A 16231-nucleotide genomic window follows, 5' to 3' on the forward strand; every position below is an offset into this window, starting at 1 on the left:
CACATGTAAGTTACTCATCATGGTTCTATATAGTATCGCATGTAAGTTACTCACCATGGTTCTATACAGTATCACATGTAGGTTACTCACCATAGTTCTATATAGTATCGCATGTAAGTTACTCACCATGGTTCTATATAGTATCACATGTAAGTTACTCATCATGGTTCTATATAGTATCGCATGTAGGTTACTCACCATAGTTCTATATAGTATCACATGTAAGGTACTCACCATGGTTCTTTATAGAACTATCAGGGAAGACGATTACAGTTGATTCGTTACATCGACCCTTTGTTAACAATTGGTATGCCCCTAATAGTTATGGGTAGCCGTAAATAATCATGTTTTTTTAAAAATTCTTTACTTGCATTAGTTTCTGAAAAATTTTTGACCAAGACATTTTTATTATCCAAGTTGATTCCATATAATGATTCTATGAATATACATGTATTAAATATCTTTAAATATGACAATAATTTTGACAATATACAGATTTCAGGACTGCCTTTGAACCAACTATGTTTTCTTCGTTTACATCTACTATATATAATAATGTTAGACTCAGAGACCTTTTGTCACTCATGTTTAGTACCACATAGTCAGAACTGTAAGGACTTGATGAATTTCTGATGAAGTTCTGGATGATTCCGCAGTTCTTGATTGTAATGTTTCATAAACTGCTCATGTTGCTCTTCAGTAAAGTGATTCCGCCAGTCACCAACAACTCCTAAAATATATATGAGCATTTTCATCCAGATGATCATGCTCACTGATTAAAGTGCATAAATTCTGCTAAATGTAAATTAATATGCGTTCTGGTAGTCAATATGTCAGTTACTGTGAAAGTAAGTCAAATGTATAGTTTTTACTGTAAAAGTGGCAGTTTTTTCAACTGAGTTTTGTATACTCCACTTGCTATAATATGCATAAGTTATTACCGTAGTTTCACAGACGTGTTTACTAAATTAACTCAAAACCAATGGCAGTTTAAGATCCACAAAAAAATCTTTTTAAGGTAGCTTGCATTATGCAGTTTTGCATTAGCATATTGAATCAAATCCATCGTATTTGCTCCGTACAAGGTTGTCAAGTAAGTTGTGAATGTATCTTTATTTTTACTTAGTAAGATAACAAGTAGGTTTTGTCATCTCTCAGTCAGTGTATTAACTAGCAGTAGCCGATTTATTGTACCATACATAATTCAACTTATTATACAAATTGAAATATAATATTTTGGTATGTTTCTGTACAGTTCAGTGCAACGCCAAATTTAATACAATAATGTAATGCATCTTTATAGGTTTTTATATGTTACACTAGAATACAATATAATATTAGATTGTAGATATGCTATAATAATAAATAATAAAATATCATGTAACAAGGTACTATAAAATATATAAAAAATACGGTATGATATGCTGTAGCTAAGGGTAACATATTCTATATTAACATAATACAATACAACATAATGTAATATTACATAATATAATATGCTATAATATATTATAATATCATGTAATATAATATATTTTAATGTTATAATCTGTTTTATTATTATATTTTATAATAGATTATAATATAATATATTAGTATATATAATAATATATATAATATGTAATATATTATTATAAAATCCATCTACAAACTATAATATAGTAACAGACCTTTTCTATACATAGTATAGCCTTCAACAAAAGAGTCTCCCAATTCCTCAACTTCTTTTTCTCTCTTACTAACTTTCATCTTCTCAATTGATGTCTCGGCTGCAATCTGCTCCAATAATTCTTGCTCTGCCTCCACTTCTAGAAATTTAGCAATTTCTCTAATAACCTTCACAGGGTCCTATAACATACACAGAGATTATACTGAGCTAGTAGATTAGAGGTGGTATCTATGAGTCAATTATGGATGAAGGTTTAGTAAAGATCACACTTTCTTTGAAACTGTTGAAGGTCTGTTGATAGTGAAACCATTTAATGATACAGAGGTCTGATTTTTTCTGTTTTTCTTTGTGTCAAATCCATTTTCAATCCTCGCAAATGACAAATATATTAAAAAAAGAAAAATATTCAGTAAAAATTAAACCCATAAAATTCAATTAAAATACATAAAAAGATTTTGAATCCTAAACTTACATACAGAGATCTATTTTTATTACACGAAAGTTAAAGTTTTTGGTAGTTATGTTATCTTGCAAGCTATATATAATGTTTACTGTTTGCTTGTGTTGGACCAGGATTTGCTGTCAGAGGATGTGCTATAGTTTATCATCATATGTTTACAAAAACCATCAACTGGTATTACTCTTACTCTCACCTCCTTCAATTCCTCATAGAAAACTGGCAGGTAGTTGGAATTCCCATGACACCGTGTCCACCAATCACAAGTGTAAACACTCCAAGTAGAGCTTATCACTACAAGAATACAATGTAATTGTTAATACATGTTAATAACATTATAGCTTACTATTATAGATGTCTATGGGCTACAGGAGATATCGAGTAAACTTAAAGAGATTACTATTTGTAAAAAATATTCAACTTATTTGACTTGCATAAACTGGCTATATGACATTTATAGAGCGAACATGTTTTTATGGGCTATCCATTAGATCAGTGCTGAGTCCTTTATTACATACATAAGCAACAGAAGTAGCAAGTATTGTAACAAAGCTTTCATTAAACTTTTCCAGTAGTTTGTTAGCCTCTATTCATAATACATGTTTGGCTGCTTCTCTGGCTCCCCTATAGGTTTCTTACTATTACTGTGTCTTTCAGTAATTTCAAGTGTGTTAGAGTTTCAATGTTGAGAGAGTAACAGTATTACCAGAGCCAGGATAGCAAAATATGGGATGAATTTTGTAACTGGTAGGGAAGTAGGCGTCAGTCCTTCCTATCCTTACATCAACCATGTTAGGACTCGAGCTAAAACATATCTAAATGTACTATACATATATACTTCTCTCTTTGTCCCAGAATAGCTTGCTGATGTAATCATCCCAATCATATGCCAGGGCTGTTCCATTAACGCCTGATTTGGTATGGTGATAAAATGACACAGCAATATCTGCAGGATTTCGATGAACTTGTATGATTTTACCTCTAAAGAAGACAAACATTGCACAACTTAGTTATTACAAGTATTCGTTATCTGATTATATTTTATTCATGAAGTTATAGCAACTGATCTTTAGCTGGCTGCAAAGGATTTCAGCTAGAAAAAAGTTTAGCCTTTGTTGATTCCTTTTGATAGCACTCATTTTGTATATCAATAACCAGATACCTGAAACCTTTACTATAATAAGAGCCATTTTTCCAAGTGCATGAAGTCTCTATATATATTTTTCAAACTTTGTGTGTTTGTCCAGCTATAGCTATTAAAATCTTGTAATAGAGAAAATGCATGGCAGAGGATTTGATCTCATACCCACCCATTCACGAGCCTAATCCCCTACCAATTAGGCCAAACAAGCTTGATGGATTCATTAGACGATATATGTCGCTATATGATGGCGCAATGTCATGGATAGCGGGTAGCGTAATTTTATGCATGCTCAACCATGAAAACAAGTAGTCAGATTTTATTAGTAAGCTTACTCAAATTATCCATTGGCAATGTGCCAGGCTAATAGCAAGTGGCAAGCAACTACATTACTTCTCGTTGTTTATAAGCTGATTTTTAATACCCATGCAACGCCGAGCATTCCGCTAGTCTTTTATATAATAAAACCAATGTCTGTCTGTCTGTCCGTTAGTCTGTTTAAAGCTACAGCTAAATGCTGGAAAAAAGATTGCATAACAAAGGATTTGAACTCACAACATCTAGTTTGGTAGACCGAGACGCTGTCAACTGTGCCTATCAATTGCATATTTGGAGTGCCAGTAAACATTATTATTTACTAGGACTAATTTTAAATAGCACCACCAGGCGCATAGATAAACATAATTTTAAAAACTACGTAAAGCAAAGGTTGGTTACCAAACAGGAAACCTCATGCGTAATAAGATAACTCTAAACAGAATAAGAAAGAGAAACAACTAAAAATATAATAGAAGACAACTCCTTGGCCACACTTGCAAAACGTGTAATCAATTAAGAACTCATCACCACACTTGCCTCAAATTACACTCATGAGGCAGCAGATCAATAAAACAGTCTGTGTATGAAATGCTCTGCTGGTTACGCTGACCTGGTCAAACCTGAAGACCAATCAACTGTAACTATAACATACAGACCTCGAGTTGTTCAGTATATCCGGAGGCATGTCTTCATATAAAAGGTGAGTATTAATAATTCTTCGACCTTTACTCTCTTGAGCTGACGAATCAAACCCTATCTCAAGCATCATTTCATGTTTATGCTCTGGTCTAGATGCTGCTGATCCATGGGTCAGCATCATCAAAATTTCCCACATCCAGTGAGTTCCTGGAGATTAACAGACATACTAATTTTTATACAGGTATGGTTGATGTCTTTAAAGAAGGTAAGACAAAGAAATTTGGTAACAAGGATTTAAGAGCAGACAAATTTTGATCAGAATTAATTTTGTAGTGAAACACTTTGTAATAATTTTGTTGGTTTGAGTTTGAGCGGTAACACAAGTCAATCCTAAACAGAGAGTGCTGTCGATAGTCATGAACTGACTGGTTGCTTGTATGAGTAACAAGTATTGCTATTCTGAGGAAAATATTGTTGACAAATTGTTTAATACTGTTGAAGGACTATCAAGAACCTTGATGAAGTTAGCCTACGATCTATAACTTTTTTAAACATAAATTCTCTTAAAATAACATCAAAACTTAAAACTGATTAAATTAAATTAACAGCCTGAATAATAAAAACTTTTTACCTTGCATATTATTATATTTAAAAAATTAATTCCAGTTTAATATGTGACAAGAATGTTTTGCTAAAATATCAGAAAGTCAAATATATATTTTAAATGTAAACATAAACGCTAAAATAGAATGATAAAGTGCTTAGTCTAACTTCAGATATTTGACCTTTTACCTGATTTGGGATAATTGAGTAAATAGATGTCTCCATCTTGAACAGGAAATGATTTTCTATATTCATCTAATCTTTTAGCAAGATTTTCAAACGCGCAGTAATTGTGACCATTGTATACGGCGGCATTGCAGATAAACTTTCCATTGACATCCAGTACCAGCTTGGTCTGTGATTGGCTAAGCTCCATAAGCTGTAAAACACAAAAAGACTCATTACCGTGCAATAGGTTTTTTATTTGACTAACCACATTTAGTATTGAACACAATAACAGTACAGATCTAATGTTTACATACCTCTTTCTACAAAACGTAATAATTCCTTGTTAATTTGTATTTGTCTTCCCTTACCAATGTATTTGACAAGTTTAGATATAAACTTTAAAAGACAAAGACTAGAGCATATGAGCTTGATGATAGTAAATATAGAATCTGAGAGGAGACAACTCCGTTGTATAGCATCCTTATGTCAGCCAGTATTCAGTAGATCATCTGAATTACAGAGAAATAGTCATTTTCATATAATTGAACTTATCAAAGGTCACTCTTTTTATGAAAATCTTTGCAATTTTTATTGTCAAATGATGTTTTCAGTTAATTGAGTAAAATAAATTAAGTTATTTGACGCACCCAAATTTCATTTTACATCCTCAAAACCGCCAATATACCTCTGGTATAAATTTGAACTAAGTTAAACAGGAAAAGTAAAGAGAATTGTAGATAAAATTTGTTTGCGTTGAGGTAAAAAATTTTAACCACATGAACGGATGGTACATTAATCTACGACCAGAGAGTATCTATTGATGGTGCAGATATTTGGTTTGTTGAGTTATGAAGTCTGATAGATTTCTAAACATCAGAGACTAGTTATGATTCATAGCTTTTTCATGTTATAACTTAGCTATACATGTAGCTCTACATGTTATAACTTAGCATAACACCATAGCCAATTTAGCAAGTGTATTATTTTTACAAATAATGAGTGAGTCAGTCTAAACGTGGTCACTTTTTGTGGTAAATGTTGCCTCCCTTTGGTGAGACTGTAACGTTATAACGAGTTGATTGATGGCTTAATTTTTGTAGAATGCCAAAGTATGCAATTGCCAAAAATCTTTTAGTTATCATTATTACTTGCATTATAAACAAGTTGAGTGGAAAGCATCTTCATGTTGATGGATTCTGGATGTTCAAATGATCAACATCATTTCATAACTTCACTTCCTTAATATGTTGAGTAGACTGCATTTACCTACATCAATGCTTCTCAAATAGTGGGGCGCACCCTCTGTGGGTGGCACGAGGCTCTATCAAGAGAAATGTGCTTGGCCTCAGAACACATGTTTTTTTTCTTTTTTTGACTATCCTAAAACAAAGTGCAATTGCACCTCCACTATACTAAAATGGCAGTGGCGCTCTCAATGTCAGAATTTTCCCAGGGAGCATTCGCTCATCAGTGTAAGGGTTTGTTTGTACAGAGCATGCCCATCGCTCACAGCATAGAGCAGGAGTATGAAGTGTAGTGAGTTGACACTCAAGTGACACCATGAAAAATATTTAACGAGGATGGTAAGAGAGACAGGTTGAAAGGTGAATATAAAAAGACAAACAGGAGTCTCCCAAAAGGAATGACAAGGAAATATAATAAAGCATAAGTGTGTTGACTTCACTGTAACATTTAGTGAGAGACAAGGAAAGAACCAGTGTGCTTACAGTGTCTAAAAGTTCTGGCAGCAGACAAAATGGAGCCCATCAAATTAATGCATCACTTAAAAACGTGACACCTTAATCACTCTGATAAGCCATAAAAACTGCCAAATATTGTCAACAATCATCCAGCTTTGTGAATGCTATTTCAGTATACCAGTTATTACTGTTGGCATCATATAAGATGACATACTAAGGTTCTCAGTACAAAATAACCTACACTATAACATAGTAGCTTATACTGCCTGAATCTTGAAGTGTGCTCCCTGTCATGCTGGATGACACAAGTACTGGAGAGATAAAAACCATCCTTCTCCCATAGGGATTACGTGTATGTCACAATTTCCATTTCCATAATTCACTTCTATAATTCATTTCCATATTATTTCCATAACATTTCCATAATTCATTTCCATATTGTTTCCATTTCCATAACATTTCCCTATTTCATTTCCATATTATTTCCATTTCCATTACATTTCCTTATTTCTAAAATAAAATTTCCGTATCCATTTCCATAAAATTATAGAAATATTTATGTTTATGGAAATGGATATGGAAAAGTAAACATTTCCATAATGTGTTTAGTGATCCCTGTAATCTCTCATGAGACTGTTGCCAGACTTATTAATTGACATTGCTAATGATATTGAAGAACAGCTGTTACTGTAGAAGACTGCAAAGCAAAGGTTTTGACTTACAATTTGACAAGCAACTGGAAGCAAGAATGACTGTTTATTGCTAACATACATTTTGATGGGACAAAGTTTTGGTGTGAGGATATACTTTTTGTAAAAATGTCAGAGACAGGGCCGCAGATGAAGAGCTCTTCAAAATGCTGGACTGCTTTTTGACTGAAAATAGGCTAAAGTGGGAAAGCTGCATCGGTGTTTGCAGTGGTGGTTCACAGACTATGGCAGGGATTAGAGAAGGACTTTGAACACTCATGATAAAGGCTTCACTGAATACTGAATGGACACACTGTATTGTACAGATACTAGTTTTCCATACAGTGATAACATAGCGATACGCCCTCATTATGTAAACAGCCACACTGCTCTCATTCTGTCGTGATTCAGTTTCGCTGTCTGGAAACGAAACAACCGTGTGATGCACCATTTTTGTGTCATGGAAATGGCCTTAGCGACCAGCTCCGTCACCCTTGTGTATGCATAGATCTTGCTTTCCTTTTGTGTCATGTGCAGAAGTTTTTGTTGTTGAAACGATCTAAGCTGTTTCTCTCTTAAAGATGCAACCTTGATATAAGGTGTCAGACAACTATAGGGTCCAATGAAAACATGATCTGCCTGTCAGCTTAGCGGCGTGCTTCAGCCATGCCACATTCAGGTGCCACTACACTATAGTTCCATAGAAACACTGGCATCAAGGCACCGCTCCTCTGTATTATGATGTCATGGCTGACATTGCGAGTGTAGCCAATTTAATGAAGACCAGCCCACTAAAGCAAGAGTCCTCTCTGCTGACTGTAAGGGAATGGTAGCTGAACAGCAAGTTGCACTGTTTCACAGTTGAGCAAGGTGGCTGTCTTGAGAAAAAGTGTTGTCTCTAGTTTTTGAATTTTGAGAGGAGATAGGAATGTTTTTGAAGCAAGAGCACAAATATGAAGGGGCAAAAAAGTTTAGTGTTGAGAACTTTCTGATGAAGCTGGTCTACCTGAGTGTCATATTTGGACTAAATTTGTAACTAAATCTGCAGTTTTGAGGAAAAGGTCAACACCTTTTTCACGTCACAGACAAGATCAGTTTTTTCACTTGAAACCTTGCAATGTGGCCTGACGACTTTATGAAAAACATATTGAGTCATTTGAGAACCTGCAGACACCTGTTGACACTATTTACTATGATGCCACCTCAGTGATACTATATTTTAACCAGCGCATTTCATCACTGTTGGTATTCTTTACAAAGTGCTTCCCTGAAAACAGTTCTCAGTTTGACTGGATGAGAGAACATTTCAATGCACCAGCTACAACTAGTCTCAGCTCTGATGGGGAGGAGGACTTCATCAACATCATATCTGGCTCTACACTGAGACTAAGGTTTACATCACAAACACAGTGAATTCTGACTGAATGTGGAGAGGTGATATTTACTTTTAGGACCAACTTCTTTTCCATTTGCACCTTCTTACTTGTATGAGACTGGCTTCTCCGCTGTTGCTACTCTGAAGAGCGAATATAGGTGGCGGCTAAACATTGAGCAGGAGCAGAGAGTTTATTCTGCTGCTGAGTTAATGCTGCTGATCAGTTTGAATATATTATTATTTTTTTAATGTCATGTGATTTTATTGTTCAGTATCATATGGTTTGACATAATCAGTCAAAAAAGGTTTATAGTTTAATTAAAAATTTAATTTTTTTTGGATTCTAGATGCATTTTAAACCTTTACTGTTACAGTTAATGAAGCTAGTTTTTGTTGTATGTTGGACCATATTTCCTTTTCTTATCTGTAATGTTAATAAAGATAGAGTGTTATACATATGTGTACTTATAATGATTTTATAGACAAATGATGCTATTTATAGTCACAGCAAAGGTGGTTGTTTGATAAGTTTTTTCTTTCTGTAGGGTATGATATACAATAATAGGGAAGCAGTGACCTACTTCAACAGCGTAATCTGTCACTTCATCCATTACTGTGCTTTAATAGTGATAGTATTAAAATCACCATAAAGGCATACCTTGAGAAAAGTAGTAACTCTGAAATAGGCTGAGGTGAAACTAACCAAGCTTCCACTCATCTTAATTTTTGTGCTCAAAACAAGAGGAAAGTTAGGGGCAAATATGCCAAGTGGGGATTTGGATGGATCGGATTCTTTAACTTCCAAGGCCTCTGTAGAGAGTCACGATGCCGACTGTGTCCGATTTCCAACTGTTCTATGTTGTGTCACATTTGAACAAGCAGTTGAAAGTTAGTTAAAAACAACAACCACTTGGGCTTTTTCTTATTTCCCTTTTTTTACCATTCGTTAGCATTTTCTGCATTTTCATTGAAAATCTTTCCATTTTTTTGCTGATTTAAACTTTCAAGTTAAATACAATCAGTGTATAGCATCTCTTATGCAAGAGATCCAAAACTCTGTCTCTATCATAAACCGATGAGAGTTTCTCAAAGTAACTTGTACATGTATGTAAAAAAGCTACACATGATCAGCATACCAAAGATTTTGAAGCTGCGAGTGTAGCATTTTCCTAAAAATTCTTCATGGCTAACTAAAGCAATCTGGAGGACAAATTTTATGCTGATTTCAATCCTTCTGCACCAACTAGCCTGTCAGGTCATCAGAACTGACAGCATTACTATAGCGTAGTACTAGTACGTACTAGTACAGTTCCAGTAGAACATATATTATATGATGCTACTCGCCGCGCTGCTTGTAACTTTCTCTTTAATACTTATGATATGAAACAGACTACAATATCAACAGCTGCCAACTGCCAATATGGTGGTAATACTACAGAATACAAACAGCATGATATAGGTATTTCTAAGTTCCAACAGAATCAAAACAAAGAAGATCACCTACCCTTTCTGGTACTTCACAAGGAAATAGCCTGTTCCAACTGACTGGCACCCCTCTTAGATGCGCATAGATTGCTACTTGCTACACATTTGTTTGTGTTAGTAACTATCTAACAGCATATCACTCTTGCCGATTCAAGCGTGAAACTGCGGTAGATATTCCCAGTATATGTGTAGGGAAAGGTTGAAGTTGTCACATTGCGCATGCTTTCTTATAACAAATTCATTGCAGTCTTTTAATAATAGTCTCAGTCATTGAGCTGTTGATTCAGTATTTATTACACTTTCTGTTGATGAATAAGCCAGCTCTTTACAGGCTTTTGCTAAAACCAATACTTTATTCTACTCTTAAGAGCATTTACTAATGGGATATTCTTTGAACTAAAGTGTTCACATTCATACAACAGTGTAAGGGGTAACATGGATGCTTGCTTAGTTAGTAGAAAAACTGGTTTAGTTTTTATACTATTAATGTTTCCTTTATGCTTACAAAAAAACCGCAAAGACAGACATTGCAACCACTTGAGTTCATGTAGTTAAGAACAAATCTTTAAAAACAGGAGCAATAAGGAATGAAAATGAAATGACCAAAAGGAAAAGTAGAGGTTATATAAAATGTAGGAAAAAAATGCAGAAGAAGCAAAAGGAAGAAATAAAAAAGATAAAAGTTGTAATGAACTATGTAACTAATCATCAAGTCATGAAATAAGGCACAAACCTTGATGATGTCATCATTTTTACTCAGATAACATATAGAGACAGGCTACTGATATCTTTCCTTACTAGTAGGCTGAGTTCTTTATCAGTTGTTGGCTTCTCTTAATAAAAAGTCGACCGCCCTTCACTGCAACCCGGCACTGCAGTTTGTCTCAGACAGGCTAAGCCAAAACCACAGAATTGTTGTTAGAGGAATAATGCTTCTACCCCCATACAACTTATGCTTGGAGCCTTAGCAGGCAGATAGCATAGTTATCGCCAACAGCAAATGTTTGTCATACCAGCTATTGCACCTGCCTCCCTTTGGTGAACGGTAACACTAGATATGAGAGGATTAGAAACTCAATGTGAAACGTGCTAATTCTGCTGATACTCTCTCTACTGGTGGATACAAAAGCATTTTTAAAGTTTAAAGGAATTGAAGTAATATATTACTCATTTACATTTTATAAGATTTCAGTGTGTAGATTTTTAAACACTTCTAATTGAAAGTTGAAGATTCATACAGCATATCATATATTTTAAGGAACTATATGTTAGAGCAGTCATTTTACAGATAGTTTAAACTTTTCATAACACTTTGTAAAGTATTTTATCAATTATATTTTAAATATACCAATTTAATTTGTTGGTTCTACAAAAATTATATTTGCTATTTTTCAACTTCATTTTCTTAAATTTCTGAAACACTATTATTTTAAATACATGCATCGTAAAATTATTATGAAAACTGGCAGCGAGATTGAAGCAGTTAATGGTCTATTAGATCAGGCTAAAAGAACAATGTCAAGTCAGACAGTATTGAATTACAAAACAATGATGATAGTTTACAAATGACAAGTGATGAATAGTAACAGATACGAAGTCTTCCTTCCAGCCCTCTCAACATCTGATTGTGATCGTCCCCTGTCTCTATAGTAATACCGCTAGTGGCATTTAAATTTCACAGACCAAATGTCTAAACCTTTTTAAAAACTACAAGACTGTGATCTGATCAACCACAATGATCAGCTTGATTATCAAACATTTAAATTGTCTTTATTAATTACCCAAGGCTAGATAATGTTATCTCTCATCTCAAGGGTTGTCGTTTGTTTGAAGATGGAATTTATAAACACAAGACTAGGCCTGTATTCCCTGGTTGCAAGTTGGGGCTGCAAATGTTAGGCGACTAGTTATAAACACCTGGGGGTTTAGGGGGCCATGTAAACCCCTCAACAAAGTTCGCGACGGCGCCCCAAAGCTCTGGACCTTCTAAGCATCAACAACCCTCAAAGTATGCATAAATGCAATCAATTGTAAGCATCAAAATCTACATAAATATATTGCTTATGGTTCAGGCAATGATTAAATAGGCAAAGATTTTTCTTTATTCAATGAACGATATAAAACTCATGACACTACAGATTTCTGTAAGGGAAACTGACAGAACAAGAGCTATTACTTCTTTATTGCAATAGCTCTGGTTCTGTCGATGTGTCCATGGTAGAAATCTTTCACAACTGATTCTGTATCTATTTCAACATCTTTATATATGTGTAATATTAGAAGATTATTTAGACGAGCCTGCCCCATAGTGCTCCTCATTGATGTTTTGATTTGCTTTAATGCAGAAAAGGATTTCTCACTCACTGCATTAGAGGCAGGCAAAACGTATACTAGATTTACAGCCTGAAAATTGGTGAAAATGCAAGTTTGGGGGTCTTCTTTACAACCCACTATAAGCAAAAAGGTTCAGTTTCCAAGTCCTAATAAAGTCTCACAGGATCACTCATTTGACGAGATCACCACGGAGACAATATAGACTGCTAGTTGCTAATAAATTAGTTGTTGGAATTTCCAACAATTGTTGGAATTTCCAAAAGTTGTTGGAATTTCCAACTTGGAAATTCCAAGTGAATGAGCTTAGACTGCAATTCTTAGGTTCAGGTATAATGGCAGTGGCTCAAAACCTGGTCAATTTCTGGGTCGTTTTGTAGAAGTGTAGCTTAATCCGGAAATGAAAATGTTTTGTCAGCACTAAGCGACGAGGTTTTAAGCCAGTGCCAATGTTTAGTTGGTTAGAAATTGAGTCTGTAATCTTTTTGTTTTGTTTAACAAAATAAAGCTTAAACATCTTTTTAGGCAAATCTTTAATTAAAAATATGAGATCTTTCATCAAACTAGCATAACGTATTCACATAGATGTTTATCGTAGTTTTGTCGTGTTAAGAGTTGAGTGTCCATAGAGAGAAATTCTTCCTAGAAAAACGTGAAGTTATAGTAGGATAATGCAGAAGAATCCCTTGTGTAAGCAGGATTAGGTTTTAGAAACAAATTATTTGCTGCCAACTGCGATATTTGTTAAGTTGCCTGTTCACACTCAGCCAAACGTTCAATGCCTCGAGCATTCTGATTTATAGCTCAAAATAAGGAGGAAACGCAGTGCTTGCTCAGGACGGGTAGGAGTAAGAGCAGAGGCTATGCGGGCTTCCATTGATGGGGGAGCATCTACAAAACGCCACAAACGACAGCATTATAGATGTAACTCAGACACTTGAAGTTACTTTCATGCCTAACAGTCTGGTGAGTGGTAATATTCAGTAACTCAGTTTTAAAATTAGAACCCTGTTGCATGATGCTTTCGTGTCACTTTAGTCTAAGTGCTCGGTGTCTGAATTGGAGAGAGTTGTGCAGAGATGCTCCCAAATCTCTAATTCCAGATTTGTAAAGCATATCAAATCGCTGGCATGCGGTTTGCTCCAAATCACTTAAAAGGGTGACTGCTCAGCTTTTAAATAAAATTAAATCAAAACCATCATCCACTATGTAATTGATGGTTTTAATGTGATTTAATTTACAAGCTGGGTAATCCATTTTCATGTTGCTTTGATGCCAATCTCATGATTGGTGATTTGATCTGATTTGCAAATCTCTAATCAGGATTTGGGAGCATCTCTGGAGTTGTTATCAACTCTTTGAGAAGTTGATAACAAGGTGCCATAACACCATCCGATTTGTAGACTGAGTACTTGGACTAATGTCGCTGTTGTCTTCTACAAGTCAACTCTATGGGCTTAGTCGGTTGAGCAATGTAGGATCGGAGAAGATATATGAAGCCAGGAAATAATTGTGAAATAAAACTACTGTAAAAACAGTAATAAAGTCAGGAACTAGCAAAAACAGATTTGCCTGGTACAATGAGATCGCCAAATTAACTTCCAGCTAATCACAGTGTCCAATGTAACTTTCCAATCTACTTCATTAAATTGACAAATAATATTTCTGTCAAAGTCAAAAATCGTCGCAAATAATGCCACTTGAATACTGCATTCACAGTACTTTACAAGTTCAAGGAGATGTAAATACACATGCTATGATTGTTTTTATTTTAGATCAAGGATCTCCAAGAGAAGTTTGCAAGGAGTAAGAAACGACAAAGCAAAAATGCTTCCTGAAGCTTTATAATACATGCAATATCTAGATGGGCATAGAACAGGTTTGTTCCCTATAGCTGTGGGTGAACTGGCAATGAAGGGAGGGCACGCCAAAGGGCATCTGGCGTGCCCTCCACCTCATTGCCAATTCATCTGCAGCCATAGAGAACAAACTTGTTCTAGATAGGAATACTTTTATATGCAAAAACTCAAACTGTTTCAGCTTGGTACTGTGCTCAATTTTGAGTGAATATATTGATCAAATTAAAACATACTTGCATACATACAAAATTCAGGATTTTCAACACTGATTTTTTTTAAATAACCTAGACTTATATTCACTTATTTTTAAATATCTACATGTAGTATATGTGGCCCTTTTTTACTGTGTTATTCTGTTCTCATTTCTACTTGTTAAAGGCCTTTTATGGCTTTGGTGCTGATGTGGTAGCAATTAAGTTATGTGCAACATTTTCTTTTTATATCAAATAAAGTAAAATTATTAAACTTAACAATTTATCATGATAGATTCGTCCGATAACTGAAACAACCTACTTCCCATCATTGTTCCAGTAGTCCATCACCAGACATTTTGTCATTGCGCATCGACTCTTCAAACAATGTATGCTGTATAACGTCAGCAATGCCAATAGACTGTACATCATGCTAAAGGTTTTGTGTGCTGCCCTCTGATTTTCCAGAATTGGCTACATTGTGCTTGTGGAGGTAACGGGAGAGCTGCTAACAAGGATGCACAACAATTGCCACACGCATTATTTATATTGGAGCAAAAAAATACATCATTATTCCAACAGCAAGAAAATATTTTTTGCTCAACAAATCAAGAAAATGTTTGAATTGACAAATGAATACTTACAGAGCGCGGTCATGTTCAAAATCTAAATAAAGTTAGTTGTTGGAGTAGTCGGTGTTTGCAGTAAAGATAAGATAGACTAATGTCTTCTGTTGCCTTTTCACAATCTTTGTCTCACGATACGCTAACGTAAATAGTACACTAAAATGAAATAGAATCTTCTTTAGCTCTCAGAATGGTAGCAAAGTAGACAATTATTTCAATGTGCATTTCATTTGGTTAGAACATAATCGCAAATATTCAATAACTTACGCCAGGGGTTCCCAACCAGGGGGAATTTCCCCCTGGGGGGGAGGAATTTTGAACATACAGGAGGAACAGAGAGGTGTCTGACTTTTTAGAGTTTTGTTTTTACCCTTTAGTGTAAGCTCGAGTGCCTTCCTTTAACAATTTCCACTTTCCACCATAAGTAAGACTAGTCAACTGCTGTAATGTTTTTAATAATAATTGTGAAATTTTATGGTGTCCATTCCGGCTAACTTGTTTATTATTAGCTAGCTGCCAATCCATCAATGTAATGATATAACCACAGGTGCAAACCAATCTGCAATCAAGTGCAATGCCTTATTGCTGCTGATTCATATTCAAATGGACAATCACAAGCTGCTCTAATTGTTTACCTTGGTAAGATTCACCACTCTTCAGCATCCTCCTACCTTTAAAAATAGCGGTTTTTAGTATTGCCCCACAAAGTAAAAGAAATAAATAAAATCCCTGCTGCCCTTATGTTGTCACTATTTGCAATACGATGATTCTCCTCCAGCTTTATATAAATTTTCAGCAACCGTTGTCTTATTCATTTCATATTATACTCTCAGAAAGTGTAGACTTCTTTATAACTAGAAAGAACAGAAACTGATTGTACACCTAACTTTCTCCTGGAAAGAGGTGAAAAAGGTATGTCTGTCTATACGTATCCCTTTATTTTTTGGATTAATGTTGTTTATCCGTGTCTTCAGTTTTTG

General features: G+C 34.8%; 1 protein-coding gene across 2 annotated transcripts; it reads right to left on the bottom strand.

The window, feature by feature from the left end:
- Window positions 1–422: 422 nt before the first annotated feature.
- On the bottom strand, window positions 423–10399 carry LOC137410585 (sulfotransferase 2A1-like). Of its 2 annotated transcripts, none has more exons than XM_068096027.1 (7): window positions 10264–10399; window positions 5017–5206; window positions 4242–4431; window positions 2965–3107; window positions 2323–2420; window positions 1671–1848; window positions 423–730 (listed from the first exon to the last, which is right to left on the bottom strand). In XM_068096027.1, exons 2-7 carry the CDS (start codon window positions 5201–5203, stop codon window positions 603–605), a joined length of 924 nt encoding a protein of 307 aa, XP_067952128.1. In that variant the 5' UTR covers window positions 5204–5206; window positions 10264–10399; the 3' UTR covers window positions 423–602. The 2 variants fall into 2 exon arrangements, with proteins under 2 accessions (XP_067952128.1, XP_067952129.1); XM_068096028.1 differs by lacking the exon at window positions 10264–10399 and adding an exon at window positions 5310–5438.
- Window positions 10400–16231: the final 5832 nt, after the last annotated feature.

The sequence above is a fragment of the Watersipora subatra genome, chromosome 1 (assembly GCF_963576615.1).
Source record: "Watersipora subatra chromosome 1, tzWatSuba1.1, whole genome shotgun sequence".
NCBI lineage: Eukaryota > Metazoa > Bryozoa > Gymnolaemata > Cheilostomatida > Watersiporidae > Watersipora > Watersipora subatra.

Excerpts from the sequence above, each read along its gene's own strand:
- LOC137410585 (XM_068096027.1), bottom strand. The coding sequence starts at position 5,203 with ATGGAGCTTAGCCAATCACAGACCAAGCTGGTACTGGATGTCAATGGA. Across the intron at positions 4,432-5,016 it reads ACTCAATTATCCCAAATCAG|GAACTCACTGGATGTGGGAA; the intron begins GTAAAAGGTCAA and ends GTTAATCTCCAG. Across the intron at positions 2,421-2,964 it reads ATTCTGGGACAAAGAGAGAA|TGATAAGCTCTACTTGGAGT; the intron begins GTATATATGTAT and ends GTATTCTTGTAG.